The sequence below is a fragment of the Mustela lutreola genome, chromosome X (assembly GCF_030435805.1).
Source record: "Mustela lutreola isolate mMusLut2 chromosome X, mMusLut2.pri, whole genome shotgun sequence".
Classification (NCBI taxonomy): domain Eukaryota; kingdom Metazoa; phylum Chordata; class Mammalia; order Carnivora; family Mustelidae; genus Mustela; species Mustela lutreola.
In genome coordinates, this window is record NC_081308.1 from 48,368,495 (window position 1) to 48,385,874 (window position 17,380).

Below are 17,380 nucleotides of genomic sequence, written 5' to 3' on the forward strand. Positions count from 1 at the left end.
GAATTTAAAAAAAAAGAAATAATCTACAATAAATTGTTTGAAAACTATCAAACTTAACTTTAAGAGATTTTGGGTTTGATCTTAAGATTGTGTTGCAATATCTACCAAGTCACACTGAATTAGTCAGTTTTATGATGATTAATTTGATACTGATGTTTGTGACAGCAGAGGTTTCACTGACCATCATCCATTGTGATCTGTTGTGATCTCAATGCTGATTGGAGCTGTATCAAATATTGAGGTACCTCTTCAGGATATAAACTAGTCTGCTTCAGTTTGGATGGCATTACAATAGCAATATTTAGGGAAGAGTTTGGAGAAGGGAGTCTTATAATGAGATACTTTATGCCTCGAATATGGTAGCTTCAACTTTCATGCCAAAGTGGGGATTAGCATTCTTCAACCAGGATTGTTTCCATTGCTGGGAAGAATACCATACTGCCTGCAGTAGTTGTAGAGGTTACAACAGTAGCTGTGTTATGGAAAAAACTGAAATTACCTTACTAGCACATAGGCTCCTTATCCTGCTTCCTCTCTTTCTCCTATGAGGTCTAGTGATTTGAAAGACTGGCTTCTTTGGGGCCCTTTCATGGTCAGACCTTTCCTTCAGACTGCTACTAGTATCCATTGAGAAGTCTGACTCTGAGTGGGAAAGCATCCTTCTCTGTCATTGGTAGCTACAGCCTCAGTATCAACTGCATCTGACAAGTATCTACAACCAGAGAAGCACGAAAACCTGATTTGCCAAGGAGAAAAATCAATGGACCTTAAAAATAGCCATTGATTTATTTTTTCAACTAATTATTTTTTTCCCAATATTATGTTGACCCAGCCTCACTCTAATAACAGATCATTTTGAGATACCTGTCTAGGAAATACTGCTCTAGATTAATTTGGGCCGAATTTCTCTCAAAGCCTTATTCCCATAGAACAGGTAACCGTGAATAAGGATGGACATGACGCACTGATAAGAACCAACTGCGGTGTGAAGGATGGCAATACATAACACGACCAAAGACAATTGGCTAATCACAACACTGCTGTGAGTGACAATGTCTCTGCTGTGGTTAGCTTTGGTGCCTTCTCCAAGGTAAATTCAGCAGTGACATTAACACCGACCTGGGAACTTGAAACCTGAACCCCCATGCTTAAGTAATAAAACTAATTGGAACAGAGACATAGCACTACTATCTTCTACATCAATGTTGCATAGAGCTGACTTAAATTTTTATATTGTTTTATTCTACAAGCACTCATTGCATATCTGCTTGATGTTTTTGGACACACGAATGACTAAGACCAGGTTCCTGCCCTCTAGTAGGGGAGAAAAGAACATTATACAGCTTACTAGACAAATTGGAAGGAATTACTACAATGGAAATGCAAATAAAAGAGCCTTAAGAGAATAGAGGGAGGGTATGGTTAATGAAGTCTACTTTAGGGAAGCACACCACTGGACCATTTTTAATTCAGTTGGATCAATAACATATAGCTGACAATAAGCCTTTTGAAATGATAATGCTACTAATTTCTCTTATAATTTCTTTTGTATGTTGAGGGGAGGGGCCATTTTTCTGTGTGACTCTGATATTTTTACAAAAGTGATTATTATTAAGTTCTGATCTTTAGAGCAGTCTGCATTATTGGACTTAAATATTTGTTCAATGGCTGGATTAGAAACTTTTTATTTGGCCCAGTAAATCAGAGTTTTCAATTATTCCTAAGGCAAATGTGGAACTAAATTAATATTTTTTTGAAAATTATCAATGGAAAGAAGTTTTCTAGCATTTTACAAATGTTTGGAACTTTAAAAAATTCCAGCTGAAAGATAAAAATCAAATAGTAGCTTCATCTTCTCATTTTATTTGTGTTATATCATATTTGTTACCAATGTTTGTTTGGGACTCATATTACTATATTTTGCTGTCCATATGTTGTAGTGTACTTACTCATTTGCAGAGGTCCAGGACTGGGTACCTGTTAGTAATATTACACTGTACTTCTGTTCTGTTAGGCTTGGTCCAGCATTGTTTATCAGCTGATTCCCAATGTTCAGCAGCTGGAAATGAACCTACGGAATTTTGCTGAAATTATTGAGGCTGATGAAGTGCTTTTGTTTGAAAGAGCTACTTTTCTGGTGAGAAATTTCTATTCTGCAGATATACTTCACGCTTAACTTTCTTCTGTCAAGCAACAGAGAACAACACGTTGCTATTTTCAGGAAAAACCTTTTCTCCTTTTGTCTTTACGTCAGCATGTATAACCTTAATTACAAAGTAGTATTGTTAGCAGGTGACCTCAAAGAAGTCCTTTGGTGTGTAGCTCTTTAGTAGTTAGTAAAATTTAGATTTTTACAAGCCGGCCTTACTATAGAGTTTAGATTATTTCTGCTAATACTTCATTTGTGTTAAAGAATTCCTAATTTCCTATTGACTTTTATTGTAAAATGAGGGGTATTTTCCTTTTGATAAAATTCTCATCCCACTCCTTTCTCCAAAAGACTGATATGAAGACTTTTAACATGGAAGAGATGTTATGGTTATCTCAGTGACATAACTAAGAATTCAGATGGAGAGGTGGAAGGGAAAAGAGGCACCTTGGTATTTTTATTTTTCTTACATAAATTCAGCTTAACTGAGGAGCCTACTGTATACATGGCACGAGGGGGATGCAATATTGTGTTTATAAGTAAAATTTTAAAGAATAATAACAAACTAATTTGAGATGTCACAAAGCACTGCATAAGTAATTGCTGATCAGTTTAATAAATATAACTCTAAGAGCAGCTCACAGTAAATAATATGCTTGTAAGCTCTATCAGTGCCTGGTGAATTTTATTGATTGATTGATTGATTAGCTGATTGTCTGGTGATTTTATTTTATTTTTTTTTTTTTTTTAAAGATTTTATTTATTTATTTATTTGACAGAGAGAGAGATCACAAGTAGGCGGAGAGTCAGGCAGAGAGAGAGAGAGAGAGAAGCAGGCTCCCGCTGAGCAAAGAGCCCGATGCGGGGCTCGATCCCAGGACCCTGAGATCATGACCTGAGCCGAAGGCAGCGGCTTAATCCACTGAGCCACCCAGGCGCCCCTGTCTGGTGATTTTAAAACACATTTTTAAATTTCGAGCTTGGTTCCCCTTCTATAAAACGGAGATCACATATCTGTAAGTTTATTGTATGGGTTAAAATGGGACAATGTAATGTTAAGCCCTAATGCAAAACTTAGCATATAGGGGCGCCTGGGTGGCTCAGTGGTTTAGGCTTCTGCCTTTGGCTCGGGTCATGATCTCAGGGTCCTGGGATCGAGCCCCGCATCGAGCTTTCTGCTCGGCGGGGAGCCTGCTTCCCCCTCTCTCTCTGCCTACTTGTGATCTCTCCCTGTCTATCAAATAAATAAATAAATAAATAACTTAGCATATAGTCAGCAAACTATTAAATGTTGGTTCCTTCTGTTGTTATTACAGCAGAGGGCAGAGAATGCAAACTGTAATTTTTACTCCTTCCTTTGTGGAAACATTATTTGTAACTGTTGCCATGATTGTGAGTCATACTTCCTTCTAAGTGGTACAGCTATGGCAAGGAGTCCTAACTAGAGTGTCTTTCTGCCTGAGCCCATTGGCAGGGGTCACTTGCTTGCAATTATACTACCCTGTGTCTTCTTTTTCTGATAATGTAAAAAGCAACAAACAAGTAAGCTATTCTGATCATCTTGGTGTACACAACATGGCAGAATCCTCCTTTCAGCAGGACTCTCTTGCCTTATCCATTACATGTGATCAAAGAGGTTAACCTGGTATAAGCTCCCTATCCTCAGTAACAGTAACAGGTGGCTTTGGTTTCTCTTGAAGACCAAGATTATTTGTGATGGACCATTTTCACTGAGGGGTTTGAAGTCAAGCAAGGGGAACCTGTTTCACCATTGATTTAGAAATTACCTTTTGAAAGTTTCACATGGTTTCAGTAAATTGCCCTGTGAATTTTCTTCTGGTGAGCAACTCACTTTTGCTTCCTATTGGAAACTATATATCTGAATATTCAGCCTGTAAGAAATACATGGTTTTATTAAAATCTGAAAGTGTTAGAGGAAGTGTTTTTCTGGGTTTTTTTTAATTTTTTAATTTTTTATTTTTTATAAACATATATTTTTATCCCCAGGGGTACAGGTCTGTGAATCGCCAGGTTTACACACTTCACAGCACTCACCAAAGCACATACCCTCCCCAATGTCCGTAACCCCACCCCCCATTCTCCCAACCCCCCTCCCCCCAGCAACCCTCAGTTTGTTTTGTGAGATTAAGAGTCACTTATGCTTTGTCTCCCTCCCAATCCCATCATGTTTCATTTATTCTTCTCCAACCCCCTTAAGCCCCCATGTTGCATCACCACTTCCTCATATCAGAGAGATCATATGATAGTTGTCTTTCTCTGCTTGACTTATTTCACTAAGCATGATACGCTCTAGTTCCATCCATGTTGTCACAAATGGCAAGATTTCATTTCTTTTGATGGCTGCATAGTATTCCATTGTGTATATATACCACATCTTGATCCATTCATCTGTTGATGGACATCTAGGTTCTTTCCATAGTTTGGCTACTGTGGACATTGCTGCTATAAACATTCGGGTGCACATGCCCCTTTGGATCACTACGTTTGTATCTTTAGGGTAAATACCCAGTAGTGCAATTGCTGGGTCATAGGGCAGTTCTATTTTCAACATTTTGAGGAACCTCCATGCTGTTTTCCAGAGTGGCTGCACCAGCTTGGTCTTGTGTTATTAATCTAATTATGTAATGCATGTGCTATGTGAATATGTATTCATGTATATAATATACACTTAAATAATTTTTAGAGCTAAAATTTATTTATTTATTTTATTTTTCTTTTCTTTTTTTTTTTTAATTTTTTTTTTATAAACATGTATTTTTATCCCCAGGAGTACAGGTCTGTGAATCGCCAGGTTTACACACTTCACAGCACTCGCCAAAGCACATACCCTCCTCAATGTCCATAACCCCACCCCCCTTCTCCCAACCCTCCTCCCCCCAGCAACCCTCAGTTTGTTTTGTGAGATTAAGAGTCACTTATGGTTTGTCTCCCTCCCAATCCCATCTTGTTTCATTGATTCTTCTCCTACCCACTTAAACCCCCATGTTGCATCACCACTTCCTCATATCAGGGAGATCATATGACAGTTGTCTTTCTCCGCTTGACTTATTTCGCTAACCATGATACGCTCTAGTTCCATCCACATTGTCGCAAAAAATAGAGGAAGTGTTTTTAGCTAACATGGGTGTCCATAATGAATAAGTTCATGTATAAATAGTAAATCCTTTGAGCTGGGAAACCTTTAGTTAAAACTTTTATTGTTTTTTGTGCTTGTTTTACTTAAAATTTTCTAAATGTTTATTTTAACTCCAGTTAATATACATGTTATATTAGTTTCAGGTATAAAATACAGTGATTCAACAATTCCATATATCACACTGCTCATCACCATGAATTGCACTCCTTAATTGCCATCGTCTGTTGAATCCATCCCCCTACCCATCTGCCCTGTAGTAACCATAAATTTGTTCTCTATGATTGAAAGTATGTTTCTTGATTTCTTGATTTGTCACTCCTGTTTTTTTCCCTTTGCTTGTGTGTTTTGTTTCTTAAATTCCACATATGAGTAAAATCATATATTTGTCTTTCTCTGACTTATTTTGCTCAGCATGGTACTCTCCAACTCCATCCACGTCATTGCAAATGGCAAGATTTCTTTCTTTTTATGACTGAGTAATACTCCATTGTGTATGTGTGTGTGACATCTTATTATCTATTCATCAATTGATGGACACTGGGGCTGCTTCTATATCTTAGCTATTGTAAATACCATTGCTATAAATTTAGGGGTGGGTATGTATATCCCTTTAAATTAGTGTTCTTGTATTAATTGGATGAATACCCACAAGTGTGATTCCTGGATCATAAGGTAGTTCTATTTTTAACTTTTTGAGGAACCTCCATACTGTTTTCCAAAGTGGCTGCACCAGTTTGAATTCCCACCAACAGTGCAAGAAAGTTCTTTTTTCTCCACATTCTCACCAACACCTGTTCTTTCTTGTGTTGTTCATTTTATGCATTTTAACAGGTGTGAGGTGATCTCTTATTGTAGCTTTGACTTGTATTTTCCTGATGATGAATGATGTCGAGCATCTTTTCATGTGTCTGTTGCCCATCTCTATGTCTTTGGAGAAATGTTTGTTCATGTCTTCTGCCCATTTCTTAAGTGGATTATTCATTTTTTGGGGTGTTGAGTTATATAAGTTCTTTATATTTTGGGGGTATTAATCCTTTATCAGATATGTCATTTGCAGATATCTTCTCCAATTCCATAGGTTGCTTTTTAGTTTTGTTGATTGTTTCCTTTATTGTACAGAAGCTTTTAATTTTGACATAGTTCCAGTAGTTGATTTTACTTCTGTTTTTCTTGCTTCAGGAGACATATCTAGCAACAGGATTATGTGACCGATGTCAACAAAGTTACTGCTTGTGTTCTCTTCTAGCATTTTTATGGTTATAGGTCTCACATATAGGTCTTTCATCATTTTGTGTATGGTGTACAAAAGTGGTTCAGTGTCATTCTTTTACATGTTTCTGTCCAGTTTTCCCAACATCATTTGTTGAAGATTCTGTCTTTTTCCCATTATGTTTTTTCCTCCTTTGTCAAAGATTAACTGACCATATAATTGTAGATGTATTCCTGGATTTTCTATTCTGTCCTATTGCTCTCTGTTTTTGTGCCATGACCATACTGTTTAGATCACCACAGCTTTATTATATAACTTGAAGTCCAAAATTGTCATACCTCTGGCATTGCTTTTCTTTTTCAAGATTGCTTTGTCTATTTGGCATCTTTTATGGTTCCGTGCAAATATTAAAATTGTTTCTTATAGTTCTTTGAAAAAGTCTATTGGTATATTAATAGAGGTTTCATTAAATATGTAGATTGCTCTGGGTATTATGAACATTTTAACAATATTTGCTTTTCCAATCCATGAACATGCAGTGTTTTTCCATTTCTTTGTGTCCTTTTCAATTTATCAGTGTTTCATTATTTTCAGAGTACAGGTCTTTCATCTCTTTGGTTAGGTTTATTCCTAGGTATCATTGTATTTTTGTTGCAATTGTAAGTGGTGTTGCTTTTGTAATTTCTCTTTCTGCTGTTTCATTACTCGTATATACATGGGCAAGAGAATTCTGTACATTGATTTTGTATCCTGCAACTATAATGAATTTATCAGTTCTAACAGTTTTTTGATGCAGTCTTTCAGGTTTTCTGTATATAGTATCATGTGCCCTGCCAGTAATCAATTGTTTATGTCTTCCTTACCAATTTGGATAATTTTTTTTTTCTTTTTGCTGTATGATTGCTGTGTTAGGACTTCCATTGCTATGTCGAATAAAACTGGTGTGAGTGGACATCCTTGTCTTATTCCTGACTTTAGGGGGAAAGCTCTCAGTTTTTCTGTATTAAGGATGATGTTAACTGTGGGTATTTCATGTATGGACTTTATTATTTTGAGGTATGTTCTCTGTAAACCTTTTTTTTTGTTGAGGATTTTTATAATGAATGGATGTTGTACTTTGTCAGATGCTTTATCTGCATCTATTGAAATGATCATATAGTTCTTACCTTTCTCTTACTGATGTGATGTGTCATGTTGACTGATTTGCAAATATTGAACTACTTTTGTAACCCAGGAATAAATCCCATTTAATCATGGCGAATGATTTTTTTAAATGTATTTTTGAGTTTTGTTTGCTTGTATTTTATTGGTAGTTTTTACATCTATGTTCATCAGGGATATTGACCTATAGTTCTCTTTTTTATTGGTGTCTCTGTATGGTTTTGGTGTCCAGGTAATACTGGCCTCCGAGAATGAATTTGGAAGTTTTCCTTCCTTTTCTATTTTTCGGAATACTGTGAGAATGAACATTAACTCTTCTTTAAATATTTAGTGGAATTCACCTGTGAAGCCACCTGGCCCTAAGCTTTTGTTATTGGGAGATTTTTTTTTTTAAGATTTTATTTATTTATCAGAGAGGGAGGGGGAGAGCGAGCACAGGCAGACAGAATGGCGGGCAGAGGCAGAGGGAGAAGCAGGCTCCCCGCCGAGCAAGGAGCCCGATGTGGGACTTGATCCCAGGATACTGGGATCATGACCTGAGCCGAAGGCAGCTGCTTAACCAACTGAGCCACCCAGGCGTCCCTGGAGATTTTTTTATTTCTGATTCAGTTTCTTTGCTGGTTATCAGTCTGTTCAAGATTTCGATTTCTTCCTGTTTCAGTGTTGGTAGTTTACATGTTCCTAGGAATTTATCCATTTCTTCTAGGTTGTCCAGTTTGTTGGCATATAGTTTTAATTAATACTCTCTTATGTTCGTATGGTCGGTTGTTATTTCCCCTCTCTCATTTATGATTTTATTTATTTTGGTCCTTTCTCTTTTTTTCTTGATAAGTCCAGCTTAGAGGTTTATCAATTTTATTAACTTTTTTCAAAGAACAGCTCCTGGTTTCAGTCATCTGTTCTATTGTTTTTTAAATGTCTTTATCATTTATTTCTGCTCTAATTTTTATTATTTCTTTCCTTCTGCTGGTTTAGGTTTTGTTCATTGTTCTTTTTCTACCTCCTTTAGGTATATGGTTAGCTTGATTATTTGAGATTTATCTTGTTGAGGTAGTCTTGTAATGCTATAAACTTCCCTCTTAGAACTGGTTTTGCTACATCCCAGAGGTTTTGGACTATTGTGTTTTCATTCTCATTTGTTTCCATGTACTTTTTAAATTCCTTCTTTGATTTCTTGGTTGTTAATGGTTATTAATTGTTTAGTAGTATGTTATTTAACCTCCATGTATTTGTGGTCTTTCCGATTTTTGTGTGTGTGGTTGACTCCTCATTTCATAGCATTTTGGCCAGAAAATACACATGGTGTGACTTCAATAATCTTGAATTTATTGAGGTTTATTTTATGGGCTAATATGTGATCTTTTCTAGAGATTGTTCTGTGTGTACTTGAGAAGAATGTGTATTCTGTTTAGGGATGATATGTTCTGAATGTATCTATTAAATCCATCTATTACATTATGTCTTTGAAAGTCATTGTTTCCTTGTTGATTTTCTGTTTGAATGATCTGTCCATTGATGTAACTGTGATGTAAAGTCCCCTACTCTTATTATATTATTACTGATTAGTTCCTTTATGTTTGTTATTAACTGGTTTATATTTTTGGGTGCTCCTAGCTTGGGAGTCATGTAACTAGTTAACATGCCAAAGTCTTGTTCATTATCGGAATTAACCACGAAAATTACTCCACTGAGTAAGAACAGCCATGTACCACCATGCACAGAACTGGGAAGGACCTTTCACTGTCAATCCTGTCCATGTCCAGGCTGGGTGAGGTTTCCAGTGTTGAATCAAATTAAGCCACAGGCTCCTGGAATGGTGGTGCCCTTTCCTCAATTCCTTTAAATTGCAGCTTTGTAACCTCTGGAACCCAAAGGTTCCCTTTGGAACCCAAAGACTTTGGTTTACTAGAAGCTACCTCACAGGTCTTGGTTATAATGCTGCTGCATCATCATTCAGCATCATTTGTGGTTGGAACTACAACAGTATCTGATCATCTTTGAACCTCTGACATTCTTTTGTTTATATACATCTGTATATATATACATATATATATAGATGTATATATCTCATGTTCAGTTAGCCACTGTATAGTATATCATTAGTTTTTGATACAGTGTTCAATGAGTCATTATTTGCATATAACACCCAGTGCTCATCACAACACTTGCCCTCCTTAATACCCATCACCCTGTTATCCCATCCCCCCGACCCTCCTCCCCTCTGAAACCCTCAGTTGTTTCCCAGCTATTTTGTCTCTCCTGGTTTGTCTTCCTTTCTGATTTCTCCTCTTTCAGATTTCCCTCCCTTCCCCTGTGGTCCTCTGTGTTATTGCTTATGTTCCACATATGAGTGAACCTCCAACATTCTTAATTAATGAAAACATTCTTGGCAAATGTTTTCACTCTGGTCTATGTCCATCCAAGAATTAGACCTGTAGCAGTGCAATATTAATAGCCCTGTCTGTTCCGTTTAGTCATGCCCTCAATTCTGAAAACCAACAAAATGGAACCAGTCTTATTCCATTATTACTAGCTGCCTATCCAGGCAGCTATGGAAAAAATCTTGCTTATACTTTATGGTCCTGCTTTGAACACTCTGTTTCAAAGTAAATACTTCAGGCCCATGGGACACTCAGGAGTGTGGAGAGGGTGCTGATAAGAAAGAGGTAGGGACAGATGGGGGCTTTCTTCACTGCATACTTAAGATTTTTAAATGTAATACCAAAAGCCACTATAAGTTACAGCTTTCATTAAAATTAATACATTAGGTAATATTTAATGATTAAAAGTAAGTGAGGAAGAATAGCATTGAACCAAAATAAATAATACTTTAATTCTCTAATAAAATTATAATGAAACACTACTGTTTGGGTTATCTATAGGGATATTTAAATTGTACAAACATTGGCATAATATGGGAAAGAAGAGACAGTAAGCCAGGTGCCAAATCTACCTTGAAAATCAGAATTACCAGGAGACTGGCAGAGGTCTGCCTCAAGGAGTAAGTAGCAGAGGGTGATATGACTACATTGCATATTTAAAGGCATTGCTCTTTTTCATAGGTGATTTCTCACTATCAGTGTAAAGAGCAGCGTGATGCCCACAGATTTGAGAAAATCAGCAACATTATTAAACAGTTTAAGCTGAGCTGTAGGTAAGCTATCTTGTGTGATTTATTTATGTCTAGAAAGAAATTATTGTCATTTTTGAGAGGTTCAAATAACTATAGTAGACTGTACTTCTGTATTCAGAAAAGTTCATTTAATTGAAAAGAAAGCTAACCTCTAAGGGAGCCTGCAATTCACTTAGGTAAAAGTCATTGTCCTTTAATGCAAACTCAACTGATAGAGAAGAAGCATTGAAGAATAAGCAGAATACCCTTTGAAATACTTAATCCTCTTTAGGAAAAAATAAACAGAAAATGTCCAAGAAAGTTTTGAAAAAGAAGAAAGAATTTATCCTACCAAATAATAAGATTTACTATAAAACTATAGTAATTAAAATAAGTAATGATTCAAGAATAGTATAGAATAGATTCTAGAAATGCCTGATCATGTTGTCTCACCTTTGATAAAATCAAGTTTGAATCATAGCATTGTGAATATAGGAAGAAAGAATGATGGAACAGTATAATTTAGTAAAGATTTAATCAGCAAATTTCTTATCCTGGTAAAACTTTGATGCCCAGAAAAAGAACAGGTCTAAGTACTGGTATAAGTTTACTCTTTTTATGCCTTAGCACTCTCTGAGACTTAATGGTGTGTTTATGCCTACATTTTTGAGAAGAAATAGCAAATGACATACAAATATAATTACCTTATTTGTTTTTGAAGAAGTGGGAGCATTTCTTGAATTGCAATATAACTAACATTCAAAAATATAGTTATTAATCACAGTGATAGGAAAGGTTCAACTTAAGCTTCTTAAATGTTAGAGAAATCTTTTGTGACATAATATTTTAACATGGATCTGGTTCTAAGCCCATTTTACAGTCAATATCAGGTCCTAATCCACTTTATGTCTAAGTTACTTTCCAGAACATACTAAATTCAGCATTAGAGTTTCCTTGGAAAACAAAGTGGGTTAGTGATTAACTGTCTTAATGAAGTGGAGAGTCAAGGTATCATTATACCTTGAAATTTTTAACATAAAAGGTAAAAATGTTTTATATTGATATTATTTTATATTCTCCTTTTTCTCGTTTTTCCTATAGCAAACTAGCTGCTTCTTTTCAGAGCATGGAAGTCAGGAACTCTAACTTTGCTGCTTTCATTGACATCTTTACATCCAACACTTATGTGATGGTCGTGATGTCTGATCCATCCATTCGTAAGTTTAAACTTAAATGACATAGACATAGGCTTAAAGCCACATTCCTTTTTTTAAAGATTTTATTTATTTATTAGAAAGAGAGAGAGAGATCAGAAGTAGGCAGAGAGGCAGGCGAGGGTGGTGGTGGTGGGGAAGCAGGTCCCCTGCTGAGCAGAGAGCCTGATGCAGTCCTCGATCCCAGGACCCTGAGATCATGACCTGCACCAAAGGCAGAGGCTGAACCCACTGAGCTACCCAAGCACCCTTAAAGCCACATTCTTTAATTGACCTAGAGGTAGTACTTTATTAGATAATAAAAAAAATTTGTAGTGGGGATGGTTGCAAAGCAGTATGAATATACTTAATGCCACTGACCTGTATATCTTGAAATGGTTAAAATGGTAATTTTTTGTTATGTATATTTATCACAATGAAAAAGCTATTTCAGTATTAGTAGTAAATAGTTTTTTGTTTCATAGACTTACATTTTGTAGCTTAAAAATAATTTAGACTCTAGGGTATTTTGTTTTTTCTTCATGGTATTTCAAAAATCTAGTAACTAAATCAAGGAATTTTAAAGAAAAGATAATGAAATGTATGATTTATGCTTCACATAGTAACATTTTTTTAAAAGACTAATCAATCTAAGTTCTGAACGACTAAATATTGAACGATTTTGTCATTGTATATTCTTAAGTACGATAGTCCCATATCTGTGTTATTGGCGTATATACAGGGAGGTATTTGGTACTTCCATGCCATAGTAGCCATATTCATTATAACCACTGAAATAAAGGCTCTAGCAGTATTTCTTTTTTTTTAAATTTAAGTTCAATTAGCCAAATTATATCATTAGTTATTGATATAATGTTCAATTATTCATTAGTTGAGTATATCTAGGATTTTCTCAGAAGTTTAAATTATCTCTGATCCACTTGCTTTTCCTATTTTAGGTTAATATTAAAATGCAATATAAGATAATGGGTTTTATTCTAAAAGTAAACCAAAATATTTTGAAATTTTATTTTGGAAATGTAGTATTTAGTATATAAACAAATCATCTACTTATTCAGAAAACTTAAGTCATGGTTAACTTGAGACTTCCTATTTCTGTATGTTCTCTGTGACATACATTGAAAGATTTGGCTCTCTTTTTTCTATTTGTTTTTATTAGTCAGACATTGCTTTGGCTACCTGTACTTATTCTGTTGGCTGTCTCCTCCATCCCTACCCTCAGCTTCTGCAGCTACTCTGATCAACATCCGCAATGCCAGAAAACACTTTGAAAAGCTGGAAAGGGTGGATGGACCAAAGCAGTGTCTTCTCATGCGCTAAACATTGCCAAATGTTGTTTCAAAAAACTTAGAGATACTGTTTCTTAATCTTAAGGTATTCATATATGTAGGCTCTGAACTGTGATGCTTACCACTTCTGTATTTCTTTCTTACTCTCTAGTCTTAATGTTTAACCTTGAATGCTGTTTACTAAAATAGCCAGTAAGAAGTTAGAAGATGAGCTGTTCATGGACTTGATGTGACATAAAATTATGTGATATGTAAGTGTTCTGATAACAAGATTCTAATAGTGTGTGTTCTGATAAACTGGTTCTAATAGTTGTGTATGCCAAAGCCTTTCCCAACATCATCTTCTTTTCCTTATCCAATAATAATCTGTAAGTTTGGAATATTACTGTTTTCTCAGCATGCATTAAAAATATTACTTAACTTCAACTATAAATAAACATTTGCAGTTAGGGATTTCAGTGTCTGTTTTTCTTTTCCTTGTTTCTTCAGATTTTCCCTAAGAAAGAGCAAATGAATATCAACAGTTATCCTAGGGGGAGGGGATCTGCTGGTTGGGAAATATTACAGAATAAAGTAGGATAGGAAGGATGGAGGTAGATTATAGCCTTAAAGTTAGGTAGAAGAGTTTTAGATATAATGTGATAAGAAATAGGAAACCATTAAAGGCTTTTGAGGAGGGAAATTATATGGAAGGAATTTTGAAAGAAAATTAACCTAGATTATATGGGCTGACTGGTGGCATTTGGGGAAGCTTTGGCAGTAATGTACACCTGAGGTGTGTTGAAAAGTCTTTTCCAGGATGCAGCTAGAGAAGGAATGAATAAAAAGTTGAGGGAAAAAAGGATTCATGAGATGTAAAACTTCCTTCTCTGTAGTCCAGAAATGGTTAATTTTATATATTTCATTACACCTAATGGGACATGCCTTCATTATGCTAGTCAAGTAATATTAAAATATTTTTCAAGAAGTTCTGTTTTAGGAGAAGCACAGAAGATGGCGGAGGAGTAGGGGAACTTATTTCAGCTGGTCCCCTGAAATTAGCTGGATAATTTACCAAACCATTTTGAACACCCATGAAATCAGCCTGAGATGTAAGAATATATATCCGGATCTCTACAAGCAGAAAATCTCCAGTGGTCATGAGGTATGAAGGGCAGAGCCGTGATTCAGTAGACAGATGTTGGAAGATAATCAGAAGGGGGAGAGAGTCACCATAAGCTGGCGCTGGGAAGGTGTTATAACCCCAGAGGACAAAAACATCCAGCTCTGGAGACCAGGCACAGACGCGCAGAGTGGTAGCAGCGGGGAAAGGACTTTAGTACAGCCCCAGAGAGGATCCAGGAGCAACTCAACTAGGGGCAACTCAAAGTTTTACAAGCACAAAGGCCAGAGACGTGCCCAGCCCTGGGATTGACCTCTGGGAGAATTGCTGTGGGATGCACCAAGAGGGAGGCTGTGGTTTTTAGCAGCATAGACAGAAATGGAGACTGTGTGTCCTGGAAGGCTCAGTGAGAAGAGGACTATGATTTCTCTGCTCTGGGTCAGAGGTTTGGGTGTAATCATTTCACCTCTCACTCTTGGGAGAGATAGAAGAGACACGGGAAGCTGCCAGAGAACAAAAGGTCAAAAAACTGGTTTCCACTGAGCCCACCCTGCTCTGACAGGAGGCAGGCCAACTCTGCCCAAGCAGAGTTGCATGAGTAACAGAGTGGCAGGCCCCTCCCCCAGAAGACAGGCTGGAAGAACAAGAGGATGACAGCCCTAAGGTCCTTAAAAAATGGTGCATTGTGTTTTGGTCATGGTTAACACTCTGGACTCTACCTTCCCTCAAACACCCCTCAATAGAATGACTAGGAGGAGGAACCCCCAACAAAGAAAAGAATCAGAGACTGTGATCTCTACCACAGACTTAATGGATATGGATATAAGCAAGGTGTCAGAGATAGATTTCAGGGTAGCAATTATGAAGTCGGTATCTAGGCTTGAGAAAAATATTAGCGACTGTATAGAATCTCTAAGGACATAAATGAGATCTGATCTGGGCAAACTTAAAAATGGTATGAATGAGATGCACTCTAAACTGGATACCCTGACAGCGAGGGTAAAGGAGATAGAAGAATGAATTAGTGAGCTAGAACATACGATCATAGAAAAGAAGGAAACCAAGGAGGCCTGTAAAAAAGGTTTAAAGCACAAGAGATCAGACTCAGATATATTAATGACACCATGAAACATTCTAAAGCCAGAATTATTGGGTTCCCTGATGGGGTAGAGGGAGAGAGCAGAAGATTATTAGAGCAAATCGTAGTTGAGAACGTCCCTAATCTGGGAAAGGAAACAAGCATTCATTCCAGGAGGCAGAGATCAGTGAGAACAGATCCCAAAATCAATGAGAACAGACCAGCACCCTGACATATAATAGTACAACTCCCAAATCTTAGAACCAAGGCAGCAGTCCTGAAAGCAGCTAGGGGTAAGAGATTTCTTACCTATGGAAGGATGAACATCAGAATAACATCAGACCTGTCCACAGAGACCTGGCTAGCCAGAATGGGCTGGCAAGACGTATTCAGGGTAATAAATGAGAAGAACATGCAGCCGAGGATAGTTTATCTACCAAGGCTGTCATTCAGAATGGATGGAGAGACAAGGAGTTTAAAGGACTGGCAGAAATTGAAAGAATATGTGACAAGCCAAACCTGCAAGAAATTAAAGGGGTCTATAAAAGAAGAAAGGCCCCCAGAGTAATATAGACCAGACATGTACAGAGACAATCTGTAAAACCAGGGACTTCACAGGCAACATGATGGCACTAAAATCATATCTTTTAATCATAACTCTCAATGTGAACAGCCTAAATGCTCCCAGGAAACAGTACACAGTTGCAGATTGGATAAAGATGTAACCCATCCATATGCTATTTACAAGATACTTATTTTAAACCTAAAGTTACATCCAGTCTGAAAGTGAGGGGATGGAGAGCAATTTTTCATGCCAATGGAACTCAAAACTGGGATAACCGTTCTCATCAGATAAATTAGATTTTAAGCTAAAGACTGTAGTAAGAGATACAGAGGGACAGTATCATACATAAAGGGTCTGTCCAACAAGAAGGTCTAACAATGTAAATATTTATGCCCCCAACATGGGAGCAGCCAACTATATAAGCCAACTGTTAGCCAAAATAAAAACTCATATTGATAGTAATACTTTAATAGTAGGGGACCTCAACACTCCATTCTCAGTAAAAGATCATCTAAGCAGAAAATGAACAAAGAAATAAGAGCTTTGAATAACATACTGGACCAAATGAACTTCAGAGATATATAGAACATTCCACCCTAAAACAACACAGTACTCATTCATCCTGAACACACATGGAACATTGTCCAGAATAGACCACACACTGTGTCACAAATCAGGTCTCAACTGATACCAAAAGATTGAGATTATTCCCTGCATATTTTCAAACCCACAATACTTTGAAACTGGAAGTCAATCACAAGAAAAAATTTGGAAGAATTCAAACACTTGGAAGCTAAAGAACATCTTACTCAAGAATGTTTGGGTCAACTAAGAAATCCAACAAGAAATTAATTCATGGAAACCAATGAGAATGATAAGACATCGATCGGTCCAAAACCTATGGGATACTGCAAAGGTGGGCCTAAGGGGGAAATACATACCCATCCAAGTCTCTCTCAAAAAAAGTAAAAAGAATACTGAATGCACAAGCTAATCTTACACCTAAATAAACTGGAGAAAGAACAACAAATAGAACCTAAACCAAGCAGAAGAAGCCAAATAATAAAGATTAGAGCAGAGATCAATGAAATAGAAAGTACAAAAACAGTAGAGCACATGAATGAAACTAGAAGCTGTTCTTTTTTTTTCTTCGTTTTTATTTCAGTGTTCCAGAATTCATTGTTTATGCACCACACCCACTGCTCCATGCAATATGTGCCCTCCATAATCCCCACACCAGGCTCACCCAACCCCCCCCCTTTCCCTCCAAAGCCCTCAGTTTGTTTCTCAGATTCCACAGTTTCCTATGGTTCGTCTCCCTCTCCAATTTCCTCCAACTCACT

The 17,380-nt window shown here is 36.8% G+C and overlaps 1 protein-coding gene across 8 annotated transcripts in view; it reads left to right on the forward strand.

Annotated features, from left to right (window-relative positions):
- The window catches only part of RRAGB (Ras related GTP binding B), a 37,411-nt gene extending 23,666 nt beyond the window's left edge, over positions 1–13,745 (forward strand). For 4 of the 8 annotated variants that reach the window (XM_059157222.1, XM_059157223.1, XM_059157219.1 and 1 more), the window contains 4 exons: positions 2,015–2,137; positions 10,740–10,831; positions 11,891–12,006; positions 13,163–13,745. In XM_059157222.1, coding sequence (XP_059013205.1) covers positions 2,015–2,137; positions 10,740–10,831; positions 11,891–12,006; positions 13,163–13,323 — 492 coding nt within the window. In that variant the 3' untranslated portion in view covers positions 13,324–13,745. The remainder of the gene's footprint in view (positions 1–2,014; positions 2,138–10,739; positions 10,832–11,890; positions 12,007–13,162) is intronic. The other 4 variants (XM_059157220.1, XM_059157225.1, XM_059157224.1 and 1 more) reach the window with 3 other exon arrangements.
- The last annotated feature ends 3,635 nt before the right edge of the window (positions 13,746–17,380 follow it).